Source organism: Elephantulus edwardii, unplaced genomic scaffold (assembly GCF_000299155.1).
Source record: "Elephantulus edwardii isolate Elephantulus edwardi_28Jun2011 unplaced genomic scaffold, EleEdw1.0 scaffold00067, whole genome shotgun sequence".
In the NCBI taxonomy this organism is placed as follows: Eukaryota; Metazoa; Chordata; class Mammalia; order Macroscelidea; family Macroscelididae; genus Elephantulus; species Elephantulus edwardii.
This window is the reverse complement of record NW_006399817.1, coordinates 14,260,614-14,281,016: the sequence shown is the minus strand read 5'-3', so window position 1 is coordinate 14,281,016 and position 20,403 is coordinate 14,260,614. Positions and strand designations below refer to the sequence as shown.

At 37.6% G+C, this 20,403-nt stretch overlaps 1 protein-coding gene across 1 annotated transcript in view; it reads right to left on the bottom strand.

Moving 5' to 3' along the window:
- Positions 1 to 20,403, bottom strand: part of PIK3C2G (phosphatidylinositol-4-phosphate 3-kinase, catalytic subunit type 2 gamma) — a 576,625-nt gene that overhangs the window by 362,923 nt on the left and 193,299 nt on the right. The window contains exon 17 of the mRNA XM_006888484.1: positions 19,641 to 19,735. Coding sequence (XP_006888546.1) covers positions 19,641 to 19,735 — 95 coding nt within the window. The remainder of the gene's footprint in view (positions 1 to 19,640; positions 19,736 to 20,403) is intronic.

The following is a 20,403-nucleotide window of genomic DNA, read 5'->3' as shown; positions in this document are numbered from 1 at the left end:
GAGGGGAAGACCCTCTATGAGGTGGATTGATTCAGTGACTGGGGTAATCGGGATGGGTGTGTCAGAGGCAATGCAATTGGCACAGGACAGAGCAGGGTTTAGGGCTGTTGTACACCGGGTCGCTATGAGTCGCTATCAACTTGATGGCACATAACAACAACAACAACAACATATTCCCTCAGCCTTCTCCCTCCAATCTATGTCTGGCTGTTGTTGTAAGACTCCATCAAGTCACTCATAGTGGCCCTATGAACAAAACGACTGAATCCTGTTCTTTCCTGTGTCATCCTCATCATCTCTAATACACTTGAGCCCATTGGTGCAGTCACTCATCTTGTTGGGATATTCTTCTCTGTTGCTGAGCTTTGACCCTTCCAAACATGTTATCCCTTTCCAAGGAATAGCCTCTCCCAGCAGCACGCCCAAAGTATGAGGTATGAAGCTTTGCCATTCTCACCTCCAAGGAGTACCTTTCCGGAGACATACTTGTTTATTCTTTTGGCAGTTCTTGAGATATTCAGTACTCATCTCCAACACCACAGCTCAAAGGCATCAATTCTTCTGTCATCCTTATTCATTGTCCAGCTCTTAGATACATAGCAAGTAATTGTAATATCATGGTCTGAGTCAGGCACATCTTAATGTTCAAAATACACTCTTCAATATTTTGGAAAGGTCCCTGACAGTGGCCTTGCCCAAAGCAGTGCATGTCCTATCTCCTGACTTTTGGTACCAAGGGTGTTGATTATGAATCCAAATAAGATTAAATCATTGAGTTTCAATCTGTTCTTTCTCTATCATGATGTTGCCCACTTGGACCAGTGGTTTGGGCCTTTGTTTTCTTGATATTGAGATGCAGTCTTTATTGAAGGTTGCAGTCTTTGATCTTCCGTAGCAGGGCTTCAGGTCCTCCTCACTTCAGCAAGCAAGCAACTTTCAGTCATCCGCATAGCATAGATTATTGATGAGTCTTGCTCTTATCCTGATGCAGCATTCTCCTTCAGAGTCCAGTTTTATGGATTAATTGCTCATTTTAAAGAGGTATGGAAAAAGGATACACCCCTAACACGGACTTTTAATGATCTTAAAGCACACAGTGTTCCTTTGTTCTATTAGGACAACAGCGTCTTGATCTAGATATACATTTTGTGTAAGTACAATTAAGTCTTCTGGGATTCCCATTCTTCTCAATGTTAGCCATAGTTCATTTTGATCCACACGGGCAAATGCCTTTTCATAGTCAATAAAACACAGGCATTCTTCTGGTATTCTCTGCTTTAAGCTAGGATCCATCTCACATTAGCAATAATCCCTGATATCATGACCTCTTTTAAACTCTGCTTGAATATCTGGCAGTTCCTTGTCAACCTTTTAACCATTCCAGCCATTTTTGGATGATCTTCAGCAATATATAGTTGGTATGCAATTTTATTTATATAGTTCAATAATTTCCACTTTCTGTTGGATCACTTATCTTGGAAATAGAAACAAATATATGGATCTCTTCCGGCCAGTTGGTCAGGTAGCTATCCTCCAAATTTCCTTGCACAGACAGGTTAAGCACATCCAGTGTTTTATATTTTAATTCAGGTGGAATAGAGTCAAGGTTGTATTTTGCTTCTTGTGGGTTTGTTTAAATTTGGTTTCAATTTCAATTTGAGTATTTGGTAGTATGTTCCACAGTCAATACTTGGCCTGATTCTGATGCTTGATACTGAGTTTCTCTAACAATCCTTTCCACAGATGTAGTCAGTTTGATTCTTGTGAAGATTCAGGTGAGATCCATTTGCAAAATCACCATTTGTGTTTCTCCAGGTCTGGGAGGAGGCCTAAGGCTGCCGTGACTCTGGATCCCAGCTTCACGGATATCTACGAAGGCAGCCCCACCGCAATCTGGTCTGGATAGGCTCCTGAGACTCGTGCCATGCACCAGCACCAAAAACCCCGCCAGGCCAAAGACCAACACCCTGGATCTTATCCTACCACTGTGCCAAGGACCTCAGTTGGTGCCAGAACGGGGGTGTCCTTCACCATGATATTTGTATTTCTGATTGGATTTACAATTTTCTACTAGATGTACACCAACTGTCAGTTCATTATATCGATGATTGACATGTATGCTGCTAATTACTTCATAGCTGCATTGGGGTAATATGTTAGTTGCTGTGATGCTTTAAATTATACCACCAGTGTGTCAAATGCCAGAAGAACCATGTATGGTGGACAGAACGCAACAGAGCTCCTAGATTAAGACAGACTAGGAAGCAGGACTGGTCATCCACTTCTGAAATAACAGGCCTCTGAAAACCATATGAACAACAGAGAAATGCTATAGCTAGAGTGTTAGAGCTCTGTTGGAAGTTACTCAAATATGAGAAGAAACAGCTGTAAACAACCATTAATAACTGAAATGCAGAATGTATGAACTGCAGATGTAGGAAAACTAGAAGTCGTCAAAAATGAAATGAAACACATGAAGATCAGCATTTTAGGCATTAGTGAACTGAAATGGCTTGCCATGGGCCACTTTTAATCGGACAACCATGGTTACTGTGTCAGGAATAAAAAACGGAGAAAGAATGGTGTAGTATTCTTAATTTCTATTTCAAGATCTATCCTAAACTACAATGTTGTGAGTGACAGGATTATATCCATCCTCATACAAGAAAGACTTGATAATGTGTCTATTATTCAAATATATTCACCAGGTACTAAAGCCAAAGAGGAGGAAAGTTGAGGATTTCTACCAACTTATGCAAACTGAAATTGAGCAAACATGCAATCAAGATGCACTAATAATTATCGGAGACTAGAATACAAAAGTTAGAAACAATGAGGAAGGAATTATAGGCAGAAAGTATGAACTTGGTGAGAGAAATGAGGCACAAGTGCAAATTATTGAATTTTATACATTCAGTGATTTATTCATAGTTCCTTTTTTATGTGTGTGTGTGTGTGTGTGTGTGTGTGTGTGTGTGTGTGTGTGTACTATCAGATCAGATCTGACTGGTACAAGAGGAGACTGCCCCTTCTTTTCCAACAGAGCAGCTGGTGGATTTGAACCGTACACCTATGGGATTGCAGTGCAGCTTCTTAGCACTAGGCCACAAGAGCTCCCTTTCCTAGTTCCATTTTTAAGAAACACAAACGACCACTTTACACATGGACCTCATCTATGTCTTTGGTTGCTGTAATTCACTGAAGAGTTTTATAGAAACTTTTTTTTTAAATCAAGGAAATTATACATATGTGGAGGTTGAAACCATCCAAAATCTGTGGTTTGAGTTTACTTGCAAAGCTGTGATGGCTTGAAGACTGGGGGGATACAACCCCAAAACATGATTGCATACAGTTTCAGAGGCTAGTGAAGTATAAAGACCAGGCATTTGCCAACTGCAACTCTCCAAAGAGCAGGATTTGATTAGATTCTCAAGTAAAGAAAAAAGAAAAAAAGGATCAAATCTTCTAAGAGTATCCCCTTATTTCTTTATAAAGGATCTCAGAGCTAGAAACCACACCCCCCAAGGGGGCTAAGGGTGGTGACTTGGGTCATATCCACCATAAAGGAGATATTCAAGATATATCCCACTCTAATCCTACCTCATTAATACTAGAAACAGCTCACTGCAGAATGGGGTCAAAGATAGACAAAGAGGGTTACCATTTACAAGGCATTTATAATATATGTGTCTAATATGTTTAGAAGGAGCTCTGACTAAGGTGCATCTGATACAGGCCATGGTCTTTGCAATCACTTGTTATACATCAGAGAGCTGGACAATGACCAGGGAGGATAGAAGGAGAATTCATGCCTTTGAGCTGTGGTCCTGGAGAAGAGTATTGCGGGCACCATGGACTACTAGGAAAACAAACAGATTCATCCTGGAAAGGGTTAAATCGGGCTGCTCCTTGGAGGCAAGGATTCTGAGGCTTCATCTGACATACTTTGGTCATGATGTAAGGAAAGACCGGTCCTTGGAGAAGGACATCATGCTTGGGAGGGTGGAGGGCAGGCGCAGGAGGGGAAGACCCTCTAGTAGACGGAATGATTCGGTGACTGGGGTAATCGGGATGAGTGTGTCGGAGACAGTGCAATTGGTACAGGACAGAACAGAGTTTAGGGCTGTTGTCCATAGGGTCGCTATGAGTCACAAGCGACTCAACAGCACATGACAACAACAACATAAATCACAGAGAAGGAGATTGCCCAGCTGGTGGATTTGAACCACTTGCCTTGGGTTGGCACTTCAACCTATTGTTTAGAACACAATGAGTCTAAAAATGATACAGTTTTAGAGGGGAAAAAACCTTACTCCTAAACAAATACTTAAAACTTCTTTCATGAAGGACAGAAAAGGAACAGAAACAAGTGTCCTTGTATTCTTCCTGAACTCAAGAACTGTGCTAATGGATTTTGCAGATTAGTCTATAAAATAAAATCTTTCTTCCTAATATTCGCTTTTCCTTCAGGCTGCGTTGGGTAGAGAACAGTCACCATTGCTCGTTTACATAAATAGCTTATGGAAGCGATTCTATCTGTTGTGTGTTTTTCTGAGAACAACAGAGTGAAAGATGATTTTAGTAGATCGATACTAAATAATGGAGAGCCATATCTTACCCTTACAGAAATGCAAGTGATAATTTATTATTTATTACATTGAAAAGGTAAAAAAGTGAATTAGTAGCAATATAATGGTTCTAGTAGCTGAGGAATGGAGGCTTTAAAACCTCCTATTGATTCTCTATCATGTACACTCTATTGCACTGCGATTACTCCCTAAAGTACAGATCTTTACTCTCACTTCAGGGGTGTTTCAGACATCAAAGCAGAGAGAAAGCTTTCACTCCTTTGTGTATTCATTTGTATGCCTTTATCAGTATTTAAAACTGACAGAAGGGGAGCATGCATTTGGGCTTTGTTTTCTTCAAGTTCAACCTTGGCTCTCTGCTCTGTAGCATTATTTGGAACAAGTCATAAGCAAAGCTGCAAAACAGATATAATTTTTCTTATCAACTTTTTCAATCTTTTATATCTTTGTCAGATGGCCAGTGGGTTCTTCCCTGCTGCCTAGATGCTAACATCTATGAGTTTTCCAAGGGAAGTATCATGAATTATTTTATCCTAAATAATGTAAAACTGTCTACCAACTCAACTTTTGTCACATAATGAACACATGGTGATAAATTAGTTCATCATCATTATGTTCTGAATACACATACACAGTTTTCATATTTGAAGAAGGTTCTTTCCCCTTTTCTTATATTTCATGGTTCACTGCAAAACTGTTTTAACATTTAATCACCATTAGTGAATTGTCCATGTATTTAGGCAGAGGTTAATACATAATAAACTTCTACAGTAAATGGATAAATATCTGAATATGCCAGTGTTTTATATTATATCTATTTATATTCTCCAAGCTCTTGTGGAAACCTATTCCTATACTACTTTCTTTTAATTTTTTTAAAATTATTTTTTGCAATTAATTTTGTTTTTAATTTTTACGCCTACAAATTTTATACCTACAAAGTTTGTATACATTTCTTCTCACACTAGACCCCCAACTTCCCCAACTCACCCCCCCTTCACCCACCAAACCGTTTGACCCCATTATTACCCTCCCTTCCTCTCCGCCGCCCATCTCCATCCTTGTGCTCTTCCCCAGCATCCGATCCCCATTCACATTTCATTGGTTATTAGTTTCTACTATAATGGTCTTACACAGTATTAGTCCTTACGGGACTGGGTTAGTTCACTCAGCATAATACTCTCCAGTCCATCCCAAGTTAGGTAGTGATTTACAAAATCATTGCTCCTGTGTTCTGCGTAGTATTCCATAGGTGATGGTATCATAGATTTTAGAGAGGACAGTGACTCACTAATGGGAACCTTTCATCAGAGTGACATATTTTGGGGGTAGTGGGGAATAGTAACTTGCTAATGGGACAATTTTATCAAGATGTTATATGTCGAGTAAGGAGAATAATAATCTGTGGCTTTAAGTCATGTGTTGCAAAATTTTCACATTTAATTTCCTGTTGATTTTTTTAGAAGTAATAATTTATTGTCTTACCAGTACCTTATAAGAATATTTGTTTCCCTATCGCCTTTCCACCTTAATGGTTTTGGATTTTGTTGTCTTTTTAAAAAAAAAAATACTGATTTATTTACAAAGTTTGAATACATTGTTTTTCACACTCTCTCTCTCCCATTTCCTTTACCCCACCCCCACCAAATTGTATGACTCTATGATTAATCCCCACCCGCTCACTCACCCATGCTCACCCCTCTGCTTCCACCCTCCCCCCCCCCCCCCCCCCCCTTGGGCCCTTATACTCATTCTACAAGAACGCTTTTATATAGTATTTGTCCTTCCAGGACTGAGTTATCTCACTCAGCATAATGCTTTCCAGTATCTCCCAAGTTAGGTGTAATTATAAAATAGTTGCTCCTGAGTGTTGTTGATTTTTTTATTATGACATTAGTGAAAGTTTACGAAGAATTTGTTTTCTCATTCAATTGTTCATACACATTTTTTTGTCTACCCTCGCCAATTCAATATGTAATATCCTGTTCCAGATCGTTGTCATACTCATATCTAATCGTGTTATGTTTAAAGTAGACTCTGATTTGAGAACTTGCTACACAATTCTAGATAAAAGAAATTTCGGATAGGATTTTTAGAAAAATATAAAGGCAGATTTTATGTTATCTCAATTTTACAAAATTCAATAAAATAGAAAGTTTTGTTGGCCTAGTTAGCTCAAAAGTAGATGTCTATCAGCTGCTCCACAGAAGAAAGAAGATTGATCACAGAAGATTTACAGGCTCTGAAGATCTGCTGGAGAGTCCGCTCTAGTTTGGTTCCAACTCAAAAACAATCAGCTGAGTTTCTGAGTTGCACAATAAAATAGCCTTTTCAACCTTTGAAAGCCCTGTGCTACTGATTACAGATGCTACAGTTTCATTCACTCTGTTGCTCTCTGAACACATCCAGCACACACTTGCTCTTGCAGGCCCTAATTTGTGTCTCAGATTTATCCTTGGCTTCCATCCATATACTACCTCCATTTCTGATGTCACTCCTGGTATCTATTGCCTCATTTCTCATTGGCACAATCTTCCAATCTTTTGGAATTGCTTTAACCCTGTTAGGTGTGGTTTGGCCTCCAGCCAGATTGACTGTTCACAAAGCTCTCTTCTGCCCCCTGCTGTCATGAATATGCATGTGCACAAATAACTCCGACAGTCATTAATTGAAATGTTTGAATTACGTATTGTGGAGCTCCCGGATGAAAACAAGCTTGGAGGCAGGAGTGGCATCTACTTTTGTAATAGCTTGCTTCCGGAAACCCTATGAACCTGGAGAGAGGATGAAAGACACACAAGTGCTGAGAACTTTGCTTCATGGAGTTGCTATGAGTTGCCTGCGACTCAATGGCACTTAACAACATTGTTCTAAGTACTTAGAATATATTAGTGGATAAATAAGCAATATAATTCTTGCACTTATTGACCTTGTAAATGAACACTTCATTTCAAATTGCATGCAAGTTGTCAAATTCTCAAGGAACTTTTGTAGACTTTGCAGCACAATCATTAAATTATGTAATATACAAAAGAGCCTTATTTGAAGTGGCTCCCTACCATAGTGATTTTGATTCATACTGGCTCTCTCTCTTGGATCCTATTCAAGCGAACTTTGTTTTAAAAGCAAGAGATTTCAATGTTTCACTACCTATGGTGCAACTGTAGCACAATGTTGCTCAAATTGATGCTTCACTTGTTTACACATTAAAGTTTCTCATATTCGGTAAATAAATGCTTATAGTAGGACAAATTCTCTAGATCAAAGTGTGACAAGCATGTGATTTACTGGTGTAATGTTTTTCATAGGAAAAAGAATCTGTTAGTAGTAAGAGAAAATCTTGATAGGAAATGTGGGTGAATTAATAAAGACATGATTTTGAATCTAGTTCAGTCTTAACCAAACCCATGGAGAAGGTCTGGCATGTAAACTGTGCCTTAAAGACCTTCCATCTCACAGGCTGGACAAATATGTTGGCAGTGAGTAGCACTCTAGAGAAGGGGTGTTGTCACTGCACGGAAGATGCTCACAAAGGCTGGGAGGAGGTGCATCAGCCGCGTACAGAGGAACTAGGTAGATTTGCAAAAGATTTCACAGTGATTGAGCTAACTGAGAAATGTCATATTTGGTCTGGAATAACACATTTCTAACACAATAAGAATGAAAAAGTGAGGAAAAGTGGTGCTGTACAAGTAATAAATGTTGGAGAGGATGTGGTGAGATAAGAATTCTTACACATTGTTGGTGGGATTGTAAAATGGCACAGTCACTCTGGCAGTTTGGCTTTTCCTCAAAAAGCTGAATGTAGAAATTCCATTTGACTCAGCTATTCCACAGCTTGGAATATACTTTAAGAAAATGAAAACTGAGGCACAGAGACTTGTACACCAATGTTCATAGCAGAGTTATTTACCACATAGCAAGAACATGGAAACAGCCCACATGACCAACCACGATCATATGGGCTGAGAAATCATGGTACGTTCACACAGTGGAATACTATGCAACAAGTAAAAACAATTATATTGTAAAACAATACCTAACATGGAGGGACTGGGAAAGCATTGTGCTAAGCGAACTCAGTCTCAAAAAGAAAAATACCGTAAAGACCATTATTATAGAATGAGTACTAGGATCCAAGAAGTGGAGGAGGGTTTAATCATAGGGTACAATTTGATGGGTACAGGATAGGATGGGTATAGAAAAAAGGGAAAGATCCAGTATGAAAAACAATGTATATGAACTTTATGAACTCTGTAAGTAAATCAGTATAAGTTTTTTAAAAGTTTATTATTATTTACTTTTATTTTATTATTTTGTGTGTGTGTGTACTGTCAAATCAGATCTGTCTGGTACAGGAGGAGATTGTTCCTCCTTCTCCAGCAGAGCATCTGGTGGATTTGAACCGTGCACCTCTGGTATTGCAGTATACCTTCCTGCCGCTAGGCCACCAGAGCTCGCCTAAAATTTTTAAAAAAGAGAAATATTTGTAATAAATAAATTGTGATTGTAAAAAAAAATACATTGGCATACATTCTTCATTTTAAAAAAATGGTGCTACATTCAGCGTAAAAGAGGCTATTGTGCGATCCATCCTGAAGTACAATAATGTGAGTGACAGAATACTATCCATACACACACAGGAAGTATACAAGGGAACTGTAAACATACAAGGATACTATCCATACACATACAATACCATTATCATTCAAATACATGTACCAATAACTAAAGCCAAAGAGGAAGAAATAGAAGATTTCTACTAGCTTTTGCAGTCTAAAATTGATCAATCATCCAATCAAGATTTATCAATAATTGGTAACTGGAATGCAAAAGTTGGGGACAAAGAAGGATCAGTAGTTGGGATATGTGGACTTGGTGACAGAAATGAAGTTGGACATAGAATGATAGAATTTTGTACAATCGAAGAGTTATTCATAGCAAACTTCTTTTATAAAAAAATGGGAGGGAATGGAAATAGTGACTATACTAATACAATTCACCTGATGGACTACAAAGACATCAGATTGATTGCATCTGTGGAAAGAATTGTTGGAGAAGCTCAGTATCAGCTGTGAGAACTATGCCAGGTGCTGTCTGTGCAATAGACCATCAACTACTCATGTGTAAATTCAAATTGAAGCTAAACAAAAACAAATCCATAAAAATAAACAGATGACCTTTAGTCTATCCCACCTGAATTTAAAAACCATCTCAAGAACTGATTTGAGCCACTGAACACTAATGAATGGAGAGCAGAGGAGCCATTGGATGATATCAAGAATATCATCGAGGAAGAAAACAAAAGGTCAATATAGAGATAGAAGAGGAAGAAAAGACCAAGATGGATGTCATAGAGGAGACTTTGAATACTTTACTAGAATGCTTAGAAGCCAAAACAAAGGGGTGAATGAGGAAGTTAAAGAGTTAAACAGAAAATTTCAAAAGGTGGTTTGTGAAGACAAAACAAAATATAATAAAATGTGTGAAGGCCTAGAGTCAGAAAATCAAAAGGGAAGAATTTATTTGGCATTTCTCAAGAGGAAGGAACTGAAGAACAAATTCCAGCCATGAATTGCAATACTTTAAGACACTATGGACAATATTGAATGATCCAGGAAACATCAAAGAAGATGGAAATATTATGAAGTCACTGTACCAAAAATAATTGGTTGACACAAAACCTTTCTAGGAAGTAGAATATAATCAAGAATCAAAAATAAATGAGGAAGTTCAAGTTGTTCTGAAGGAATTGGAGGAAAACAAACAACAGCAGCACAACAAAAACCCCCCAAACGCCCCCAAAAGTGATGAAACACCAATTGTGTCATTTCAACAACCAGATGTAGCCCTGGACATGCTCACCAGGTTGTGCCAAGTAATCTCAAGAACAGATACTGAGCCAACTGACTGGAAGAGATCCATATTTATTCCTATTTTTAAAAAAAGATGATCCTATAGAATGTGGAAATTATCAAATAATAGCACTAGTATCACATACAAGTAAAATCTTGCTGAAGATTATCAAAAGATGACTGGAATAGTATGTTGACAGAGAACTGCCTGATATACAAGCTGAATTTAGTAGAGGCTGTGGCACTAGGTATATAACACTGTTGATGTCAAATCACTCATGCCAGAAAGTAGAGAGTTTTAGAAGGATATCAATTGGTGATTTTTTTTTTCAACTATACAAAGGCATTTGACTGTGCTGATCACAACAAATTATGGCTAACATTGAGAAGAATTGGAATCCCAGAATACCTGCTTGTGTTCATGTGAAATCTATACCTAGTTCAAGAAGCTATTGTCTGAAGAGAGCAAGGAAACACTTCATGGTTCAGAATCAGGGAACGAGTGCATCAGGGATGTGTCCAGTCTCCATAAATTTTCAATCTATACGAGGAAAAGATCATTTGGGAAGCTAGACTTTACGAGGAAGAATGTGGCATCAGGATTGAAGGAAGACTCATCAACCATCTGTGTTATGCAGATGAAACAACTTTGCTCACTGTAACTGAGGAAGACTTGAAATGTTTGCTGCTGAAGGTCAATGATTGCAGCCTTCTATATGGGTTCATCAAGAAAACAAAAATCCTCAACATCAGTCTAATAGTTGTATCATGGAGAAAAGATTGGGGTTGTTCATTTTATTTTGCTGGGGTTCACAATCAACATTCATGTCATCAGCAGTCAGGAAAACAAAAGACAAGTTACACTGGGAAAATCTTTTGTCCAAGATCTCTCCAGAGTGCCAGAATCAGTCTAGAGATTACATTGTGCCTGATTCAGGCAATGGTCTTCTGAATAGCTTGCTATGTATCTGAGATCTGGACAATGATTAAGGATGACAAGAAGAACCAATTCCTTTGAGTTGTAGTGCTGGAGAAGTGTACTGAGCATACCATGGACTTACAAAAGAATGAACAGTCTGTCTGCAAAGAGTGAACACAGGATGGTTTCTCTTGGAGGCAAGGATTTTGAAGCTCTGTCTCACATTAAGTGTGTTGTCAGAAGGCCTCGGTCCCTGGAGAAGGACATCATATTTGGAAGGGTAGAGGCTCAGGGCAGAAGAGGAAGACCCTGGAGCATATAGATTAACATAGAGATTGTGGCAACGGGATTAGGAGTGTCAGATATGGTGAGGTTGACTCAGGATAAGACAAAGTTCACAGCCATTGTTCATAAGGTCACTATGGATCATAGCTGACTCAGTGGCACATAAAAACAACAACATGATCAAGTTTCTACTATGTGAAAATACAGATGGCCTAAAAAATATTTCTATGTCTCTATAGTATTGCTAACCAAAACAGAATCTTAACTCTGATAGAATTCATCAGCAGTTCTGTGGAAGAAAGATGGTCAGTACCTCCCATAAAGATTTACAGCCTTGGAAACAGGGTGGAGGGCACTTAGGAGTTAGACTCAAATATATGGCAATGATGGAGTGTCACGAGTTACGACTAAGTTACAGATTATGGTGGAATTAGTATTCTGGAACATATGACATGATTGGCATAATTATTAGCCATCAGTGTAGTATATAGATTTGTAGTAGAAAAGGAAATAGAGGCAGTCTAGTATGATTTCTGTGCAAGTTATGTACAGTGTGCATGGAAACAATATTCACACCTCACTGGTGGTTGAAGAGAGGGACAGGGACAGCTTTCTATGTGATCACAGTCAGTTTAGTCAGAAGTTCTGAAAGGAAAAGCTTTCCTTTACTATGAGGTTGTTTCCTGGCCAAACTGCAAAATTTAGGCATAAAACAAAATGTCATAGACCTCACCTTCAGCTATGTTTTGGGTATAAACTTTTTAAAATATCTAAATACAAAATTAATCCTAATGTCTTGAAAGAAACAACATATTTAGTTTTACCTTTTTTTTTTTTCTCTTCCAGTGTAGGATTTAGCTGTAACCCCAAATCAACTCCCTCTCAGTGACTGCTACTCACACAGGTACCAAGTGATCAAGATAGTTGTTTTGGTACAAATTGATTTATTCATTGTCTAATATTTGATAGATTCTCCTTTGAGGCAAGGATGCTGAACCATCTTATTATATACTTTGGGTATGTAGTCAGGAGGGGTCAGTTCTTGCAAAACTGCATATCTCGTTATACAGGTGACACAATCCTGTTTGCTGAAACCAAAAAGGACCTGAAGTGCTTGTAGCAGAAGGTCAAAGACTGCAGCCTTCAATATGGATTGAAGCTCAATGTAAAGAAAACTAAGATTCTCACCACTGGGTTGACTGGCAGCATCATGATAGATGGAGAAGAGATTGAGATTCTTTACAGCTTTAGTGCTTGGCTCTGCAATCAACACTCTTGGTACCAGCAGCCAGAAAATTAAAAAATGAATTGCACTGGGGAAGTTTACTGCCAAAGACCTCTCCAAGATACTGAAGAGCAACAATATCAGCCTGGAGTCTAAAGTGCACCTCATACAGGCCATGGTCTTTACCATTACTTGCTATGCTTCAGAGAACTGGACAATGACTAGGAATGATAGAAGGAGAGCCGATGCCTTTGAGTTTTTGTACTGGAGAAGAGTACAGAATATACCAGGGACTGCTAGGGGAGCAAACAAGTTTGTTCTGGAGAGGGTGAAGCCACGCTGATCCTTGGAGGCAAGGATTCTGAAGTCTTTGGAGAGTGACGTCATGCTTGGGAGGGTGGAGGCACAGCGCAGGAGAGGAAGACCCTCTATGAGATGGATTGATTCCATCATGGGGTAATGGGATTAGGCGTGCCAAAGACAGTGAGATTGGCAAGGGATAGAACAGGGCTTAGGGCTATTGTACATAGGGTTACTATGAGTCACAGGCACATAACAACAACACAACAGGAAAGGTAGAAGGTCAGAAAAAAAGAAGACCCCCAGCAAGATGGATTGACTGAGTGGCTACAATAATGGGCTTGAACAAAACATGAAGATAGTACCAGACAAGGCAAGGTTCTTACCTATTATCCATAGGTTTACTTTGAGCCACAGTTGACTCAACAGCATCTAACAACAAAATATGATGAGTCAAGCTTCCACTCAGTGGCAGTGATTGGTAGAATCAATGAATGGAAAGAGGACTATTTAGGAGATAAAGAGTTACATTGCTTGGTAAACAATTGGGCACACAAATGAGAAATAGCAATAATCCAGAGAAGACACCAGGCTTGATGTTGAACATGATGGATTTGAGGAAATAGTAGCTCGTCCAAGTAAAAACTCATTAAACCGGTGCTTGATGACTCATTAGCTTTGTTCTCTTATATCAAAGTAGTGTTTTTTTTTTTTTCTTTAAGAAAGATGCTGAGCAATTTTTTTAGTGGATCAATAGTGTTCTGAACTGAATCTTTAAAGTTTTAACTTAAAATTCTTTGTACAAATAAATCTTAAGTATAATGCCATGTAATGGCTATTTCATCACCCCAAGATGTGTTTTAAACATAAATAACATTATTTAGCAATTACTACACTTAGACTGATGCTATATTTATCAAGATTTTTAAGTGATGTCTTTTTGTTATGTGCAATTGAGTCGACTATGACTCACAATGACCCTATGAACAACCTATAGGAATCTCGCCCTATCCTATATTATTGCCATATATTTCACATACTGGAAAAGTTTTCACCTTAATTTTGTTCCTTTTTTACATTCTCACAAAATAAGCTCCTTACCAAAACAATACTTTACTAATTTATAATCTTTTCTATTCCTTCTCCCCTTTTTCTCCTTGAGTTATTGAGGAGATAAATTGACTTTGTTATTGTCTTTATTCGTTATTTTAAGGGTGAGAATTAAACATAGATTTTTTTCCCCCCCAACTTCTTTGGAAAGAGTGCCATAAACCGTAGGCATGACATTGATTTACAACTTTGTTTGCACTCATTGTTACCTCTGAAATGATTCCACTTTTCACATCACTTTAGGAAATGAAGAACATAACTTTTTAAGATGGAGCACGTATTACACCAACCATTCCTTTATTAGGGTAGGTCCTGATTAATTAATTTTGCTTTTTAAGATGGTTTTTCAAAATCATGTGCCTAAGAAAATTATATTTTAAAATGTTCTTTGGATTTGATTTAAATATTTGAAGCAATATAGTTCATGTTACCTTATAGTATGGCTGGTATGGTGTGGGGGCTCCACTCTAGAAGTTGGTGTCTCACATCTTGATGAGAGTCAAGTAAGGAAAGTTTTGAGGTTTGTGTTGGTGTGTGTTTGGTTTGTGTTATTGGTCTTCCCCTTCACAAGCCGGTGTCATCTGGCTGGAGTTGCTTGCCCATTTTAGCCAGGGACCCAAGGGCAGAGGGAATACTTGATTTATCGTAGTCAACAGCATTTGATGGGTGTGTCTTTAAAATTTAATATGGCCCTTGGGCCAAATTAATTAATGTTAGCATTAACATTCTTTAAGTGGTACAGCAGTTTGTCTATTTGCTATACTGAATTAGATGGAGTTGCTATGATACTGAACACTGCCATAGTTGTGTCAAATGCCATCATGGTTACCCATTATTAAAGGTGTTTGGAGGAACTTTCAGATTAATTCAGGTTTGGAAGCAGGAGGGACATCCACTTCCTAAACCAGATGTCTCTGGAAGCTCTATAAACTCTATCAGGAAGCTCTATAAACTCTATCAGCATAAAGAAATTAAGTTAATTGTAGAACAGAGTCCAGGTCTTTTTTTCATAGGGTCACTATGAGTCCTATTCGACCTGGTGACACTTAAACATGACTGATACTGGTGTTATATTTTGAAGGAACATTCTTCCACTTTGTACATCACTCTGCCAAATTTGCTGTACTGAGGTAATCTGGGTTTGCTGTGACTATGAGCCTTGTGCCACTGGGATATGAAATGCCATAATGGTTTCCCAGTGTGGACAGTATTTGGTCAAGTTCCCAGTTGTAAAACAGGTTTGAAAGCAGGAGGATCATCCACTTCCTAAACCATATGCCTATGGAAACTCTATGAATTAGGTCTTTTATTCATGGAGTCACTATGAGTCATGCTCAACTTATGGCATTCAACAACAACAACAACAACAGTATATAGTATGCTTTCATTTTATGGAATGTACAGAACAAATAAAAAGTAAAATAGTAACAGAAATAAGCATTGAGTTGAATGAGAGTGCTAGTTTTAAGATGGCATAAACCTATCACAAAGCATTTCCATTTAACAACTCTAACAACATAGTAACTGGAAAACCAAGGAGAATAAGGTTTTTTTCCAGAGCTTTGATGAAAGACTTCGTTCGGTGAAGAGTTGAAGTTAATCTATCCGTTGCCTCATTATAGTGACATACTATTAGGAAACATTTGCTTTTTTATATTAGGTATTGAGAGTGAAAATGAGCAGCAAATTACCTATTGGTCCTTGACAAGTTCCTGTATCTTTACTTTGTTACTGATGCTTAAGTCATTTTCTGTATCTTTATTAAAAGTGACATGTCAATGATTAATACTGCTTGAAGTAGAAAACATGATACTCAAAATGTTATTGACCTGTATTTTTTCTCTCCTTTTTTTAATTGAGATTTTAATGGAAGTTTATCAAGAACTTGGATTTCCGTTCATTCATTGTTGCACGTTTTTCTCCTGGCTCCCCTCCCCCCTAGATTACTATTTACTTTGGAAAAAAATTTTTTTCACTGTTATACATCCACCACCACCACTTTACTATGCAGCTCTTATTCTGGACTCTTGTCATGCCAATAATACTTAATTATATATTCCTTTTATACAGTTCTCTCCCTCATGTACATTACTTATCCCTATTTTCTTAGTTCTCCCCCAAAAAATCCATGTCAGTCCTGTTTTATAACAGTGGCATTTTGCAGTATTTGCCTTTTTGTGACTAAGATATTTTATGCAGAATAATGTCCTTCATGGTCATCCATTTTGTATAAAAACTTCTTGGGAGTGCATATAACTAAACACAAAGGATCTCCTCAAAGAAAATTACAAAACATTGCTACAAGAAACAGAAAGAGACCCAGAGAAATGGAAGAATTTTTCTTACTCATGGATAGGAAGACTCAATATTGTGAAATGGCAATCCTACCAAAGGCAATCTACACATTCAATGTAATCCCAATACAAATACCAATACCATTCTACTACGAGATGGAAAAGGAAATCTCCATTTTCATGAAAAGAGACCCCAAATAAGCAAAGCACTCCTTAAGAAGAGAAACAAGTTAGGAGGCATCTCACTCCCTGATTTCAAATCCTACTACACTACAGTGGTGGTCAAGACAGTGTAGTACTGTTACAATGACAGACACATAGATCAATAGAATAGAATTGAGAACCTAGAAATCAGCCCATATACCTACAGTCAACTGATTTTTTACAAGGACATGAAATCAGTTAAGTGGGGAAATGACAGCCTTTTTTTTTTTTTTATTATTAATTTCAATGAATACTTACAGAGTTTTTGGATTTCCATTCATTCATTGTTGCACTTTTATCCCCACCCACCGTACCCCCACCTCCAGTTCGCTCTTCTCTTTGAAAAGTAAAATTCCTTCATTGGTATACAAACCCCCCCCATACCCCCCACCCCCACTCTGAGTATACTCCACTTTGTAACCTTCATTTCAGACTCTTATGCTAATCATAATGCCCTATAATATACTGCTTTTAAACTGTTCTATCCCTCATCTGTTTCAATGCAGTATACATAATTCATCTAGTTTTTCTCATTCTTACCCCAACCCTAATGCTAGTCCTGTTCTACAGTAGTGGCACTATGCAGTGTTTGTCCTTTTTGATGGAGACATTTCACTCAGCATAATGTTCTCCAGAGTCACCCATTTTGAGTAATATTGCATGAGTTCTTTGTTTTTCATGCAGCATAGTATTCCATTGTGTGAATATACCAGAGCTTCTCTATCCATTCATTTGTTGATGGGCACTTAGGTTGTTTCCAAATCCTTGCTATTGTGTACAAAGCTGCGATAAACATGGGTGTGCATATATCTGCTTGTATGGTGGTTATGGTCTCTTTAGGGTATATTCCCAGCAGTGGAATTGCTGGGTCAAATGGTATCTCTGTTTGCAACTTTTTTGAGAAAGCACCACACTGCTTTCCACAGTGGTTGCACCATTTTACACTTCCACCAACAGTGGATAAGGGCTCCACTCTCTCCATAACCTCACCAAAATTTGTTGCTCACTGTTCTGTTAAATTTTACTAGTCTTACTAGGGTGCAATGATATCTCACAATTTTCTTAAATGACAGCCTTTTAAACAAATGATGTTGGCAAAATTGGAAAACCATCTGCAGAAAACTCAAACAAGACCCACACCTCACACTACACACAAAACCCAACTCAAAGTGGATCAAGGACATAGGACTAAAATCAAGGACTATAAACTTCATTAGAGTAAAGCTTGAAAGAACCCTAGAAGCACTAATCCACAAAATAAATAGTCTTCCAAGCATCCTGAAAAATCTACAACCAGGAGAGGATAAAATAGATGAATGGGACCTTCTAAGAATCAAATTCCTATGCACATCCAAAAACTTCTTCAACAGGGTGAAAAGGGATGCCACAGACAGGTAAAAAATATATTTGGTTATGACATGCCTGATAAGGGACTTATATCTAGAATTTATAGACTGCTTGAGCACCACAACAAGATAAAGGTAAACAATCCATTTGAAAAATGGGCACAGGTATGAACACACACTTCACCAAAGAAGACATTCAGATAGCAAACAAACACATGAAGAAATGTTCTAAATCCCTAGCTCTAAAAGAGATGAAAACAAAAACAACTATGAGATATCATTTCACCCCCAATAAGAATAGCAAAATTCAATACAGCAGCAAATAACAAATGCTGGCAAGATGGTGGAGAAACTGGAACCTTTATTCACTATTGGTGGGAGTGTAAAATGATGCAACAACTCTGGAAGGCAATGTGGTACTTTCTCAATAATTTGGAAATAGAAATCCTATTTGACCCAGCCATCCCACTACTGGGAGTGTACCCTAAAGATATCCTAACTGCAACCCAAGCGATATATGCACACCCATGTTAATTATTGCTTTGTTCACAATAGCAAAGAGTTAGAAACTACCCAAGTACCCATCAACAGACGAATGGATAGAGAAGCTGTGGTATATTCACACAATGGAATTATATGCAGCACTGAAAGACCTGTATTTTCTTTTTAATTACAGCTCTTAGCTAGCAATTGAAGCTATTGAATGATGCTTGCTATATCTATGGAAAGACTCAATTTTATTCTTTGGTCATTGACACTTGAATTTTTGTTAAAATTCTGTGTAAGAAAAGGCAATCTACAAAGTCGGTAATCAAAGAACACATGAGGGGGGAAACACATGCAAAAACATTATGCTCAGCAGAATCAAATAGGTAATGATGGGAGAAATCTTAATATTTTCTAAATAAATCTTGTTTCTCTTGATAATACTTCAAAATTCTATTTTTTGAAAATTTTCATGCTCAAGAGCATACATTTGACCTTTTTATTCTAATTTCTAAAAGTAAATTTTAAAGTCCACTGTATGTAAATAACTAATTGCAAAGAAATTGCTTTTAAAACATCCATGTTCTTATAACTAGATTTTGTATTGCAGCTGTCAAAAAGTAGGCGTGATTACAAGTTTTGTCATTAGGTGCCACCAAGTAGACTTTGACTTAGAGCAACTCTATGAACCTCATCTTTCTCTTGGAATTTAAAGTTATAGGAAAGGTATTCTAATCTAAATTTTTACTTTATTTAAATGGCAGTAGGTGTCCAAAAGGAACATTTGAAAACCGTGATAGTTTTATTATACTCAGAAATAAACCTGACTGAAGTTTAAATATATTGCAAAGGAAATGAAAATTTTCTTCTTTTAAAGCCACCCCACTGAGAGAAATTGACAGTTGAAAAAACAGTCTCCTCTTGTTGACTTTTATAACCTCAGCAATCATTGGAGATTTCGTATGTGATGAACTTGACTCACAAGCAGTAGGTTTGGTTTGGTTTGTGGTAAAATAGTTAATCTTACCAATAAAGATGATGAGCAACCTGGATGCTTTGCAATGAGCGATGTAGTAGGAGTTGCACCAAGGAACTTTCAAGGTTCCATTCAAACTTGATGGACTGAAATAACAGGAAAAAAATATTTCATTTAAAAATAATGCATCACTTATTTAAAAAAAAAAACATTGTGATAGTATAGTTAACAGAATAGTTGTCAATCCAATATTTTTAGGATTCAATAAGGGTAATTAAACTAATAACGTACAAGTATTAGCAGCATCCACTGTCGTATTTTCCAACCACGAAAGCAGAAATTGAACATAAACAAAATAAATATTTTTCTGTCTTTCTACAGCTGGTAACCTAAGAGAGACACATTCTCCTGTGTTATGCTAATCGTCTGCATAATGCAGGTTGTTGATGAGTCTTTTTTTTGATACTGAAGCCACATTCCTCATCATAGATTTCATCTTCACAGATTATTTGGTCAGCATACAAATTGAATAGATATGGAGAAAGGACACATCCCTGATGCACATCCTTTAGATTTAAAATCATGTAGTACTCCCTTGTTTCATTTGGAAAACAGTTTCTTGATCTAGGTATAGATTTTGCATGAGCATAATTAATTTTCTGGGATTACCTTTCTTGTCAATGTTAGCCACAGTTTGTTATAATCCACACAGTCAAATACCTTTGTATAGTCAATAAAACACGAATAGACACTATTTTAGTATTCTCTGCTTTCAGCCTGGATCCATCTAACATCATCAATGATATCTCTGGTG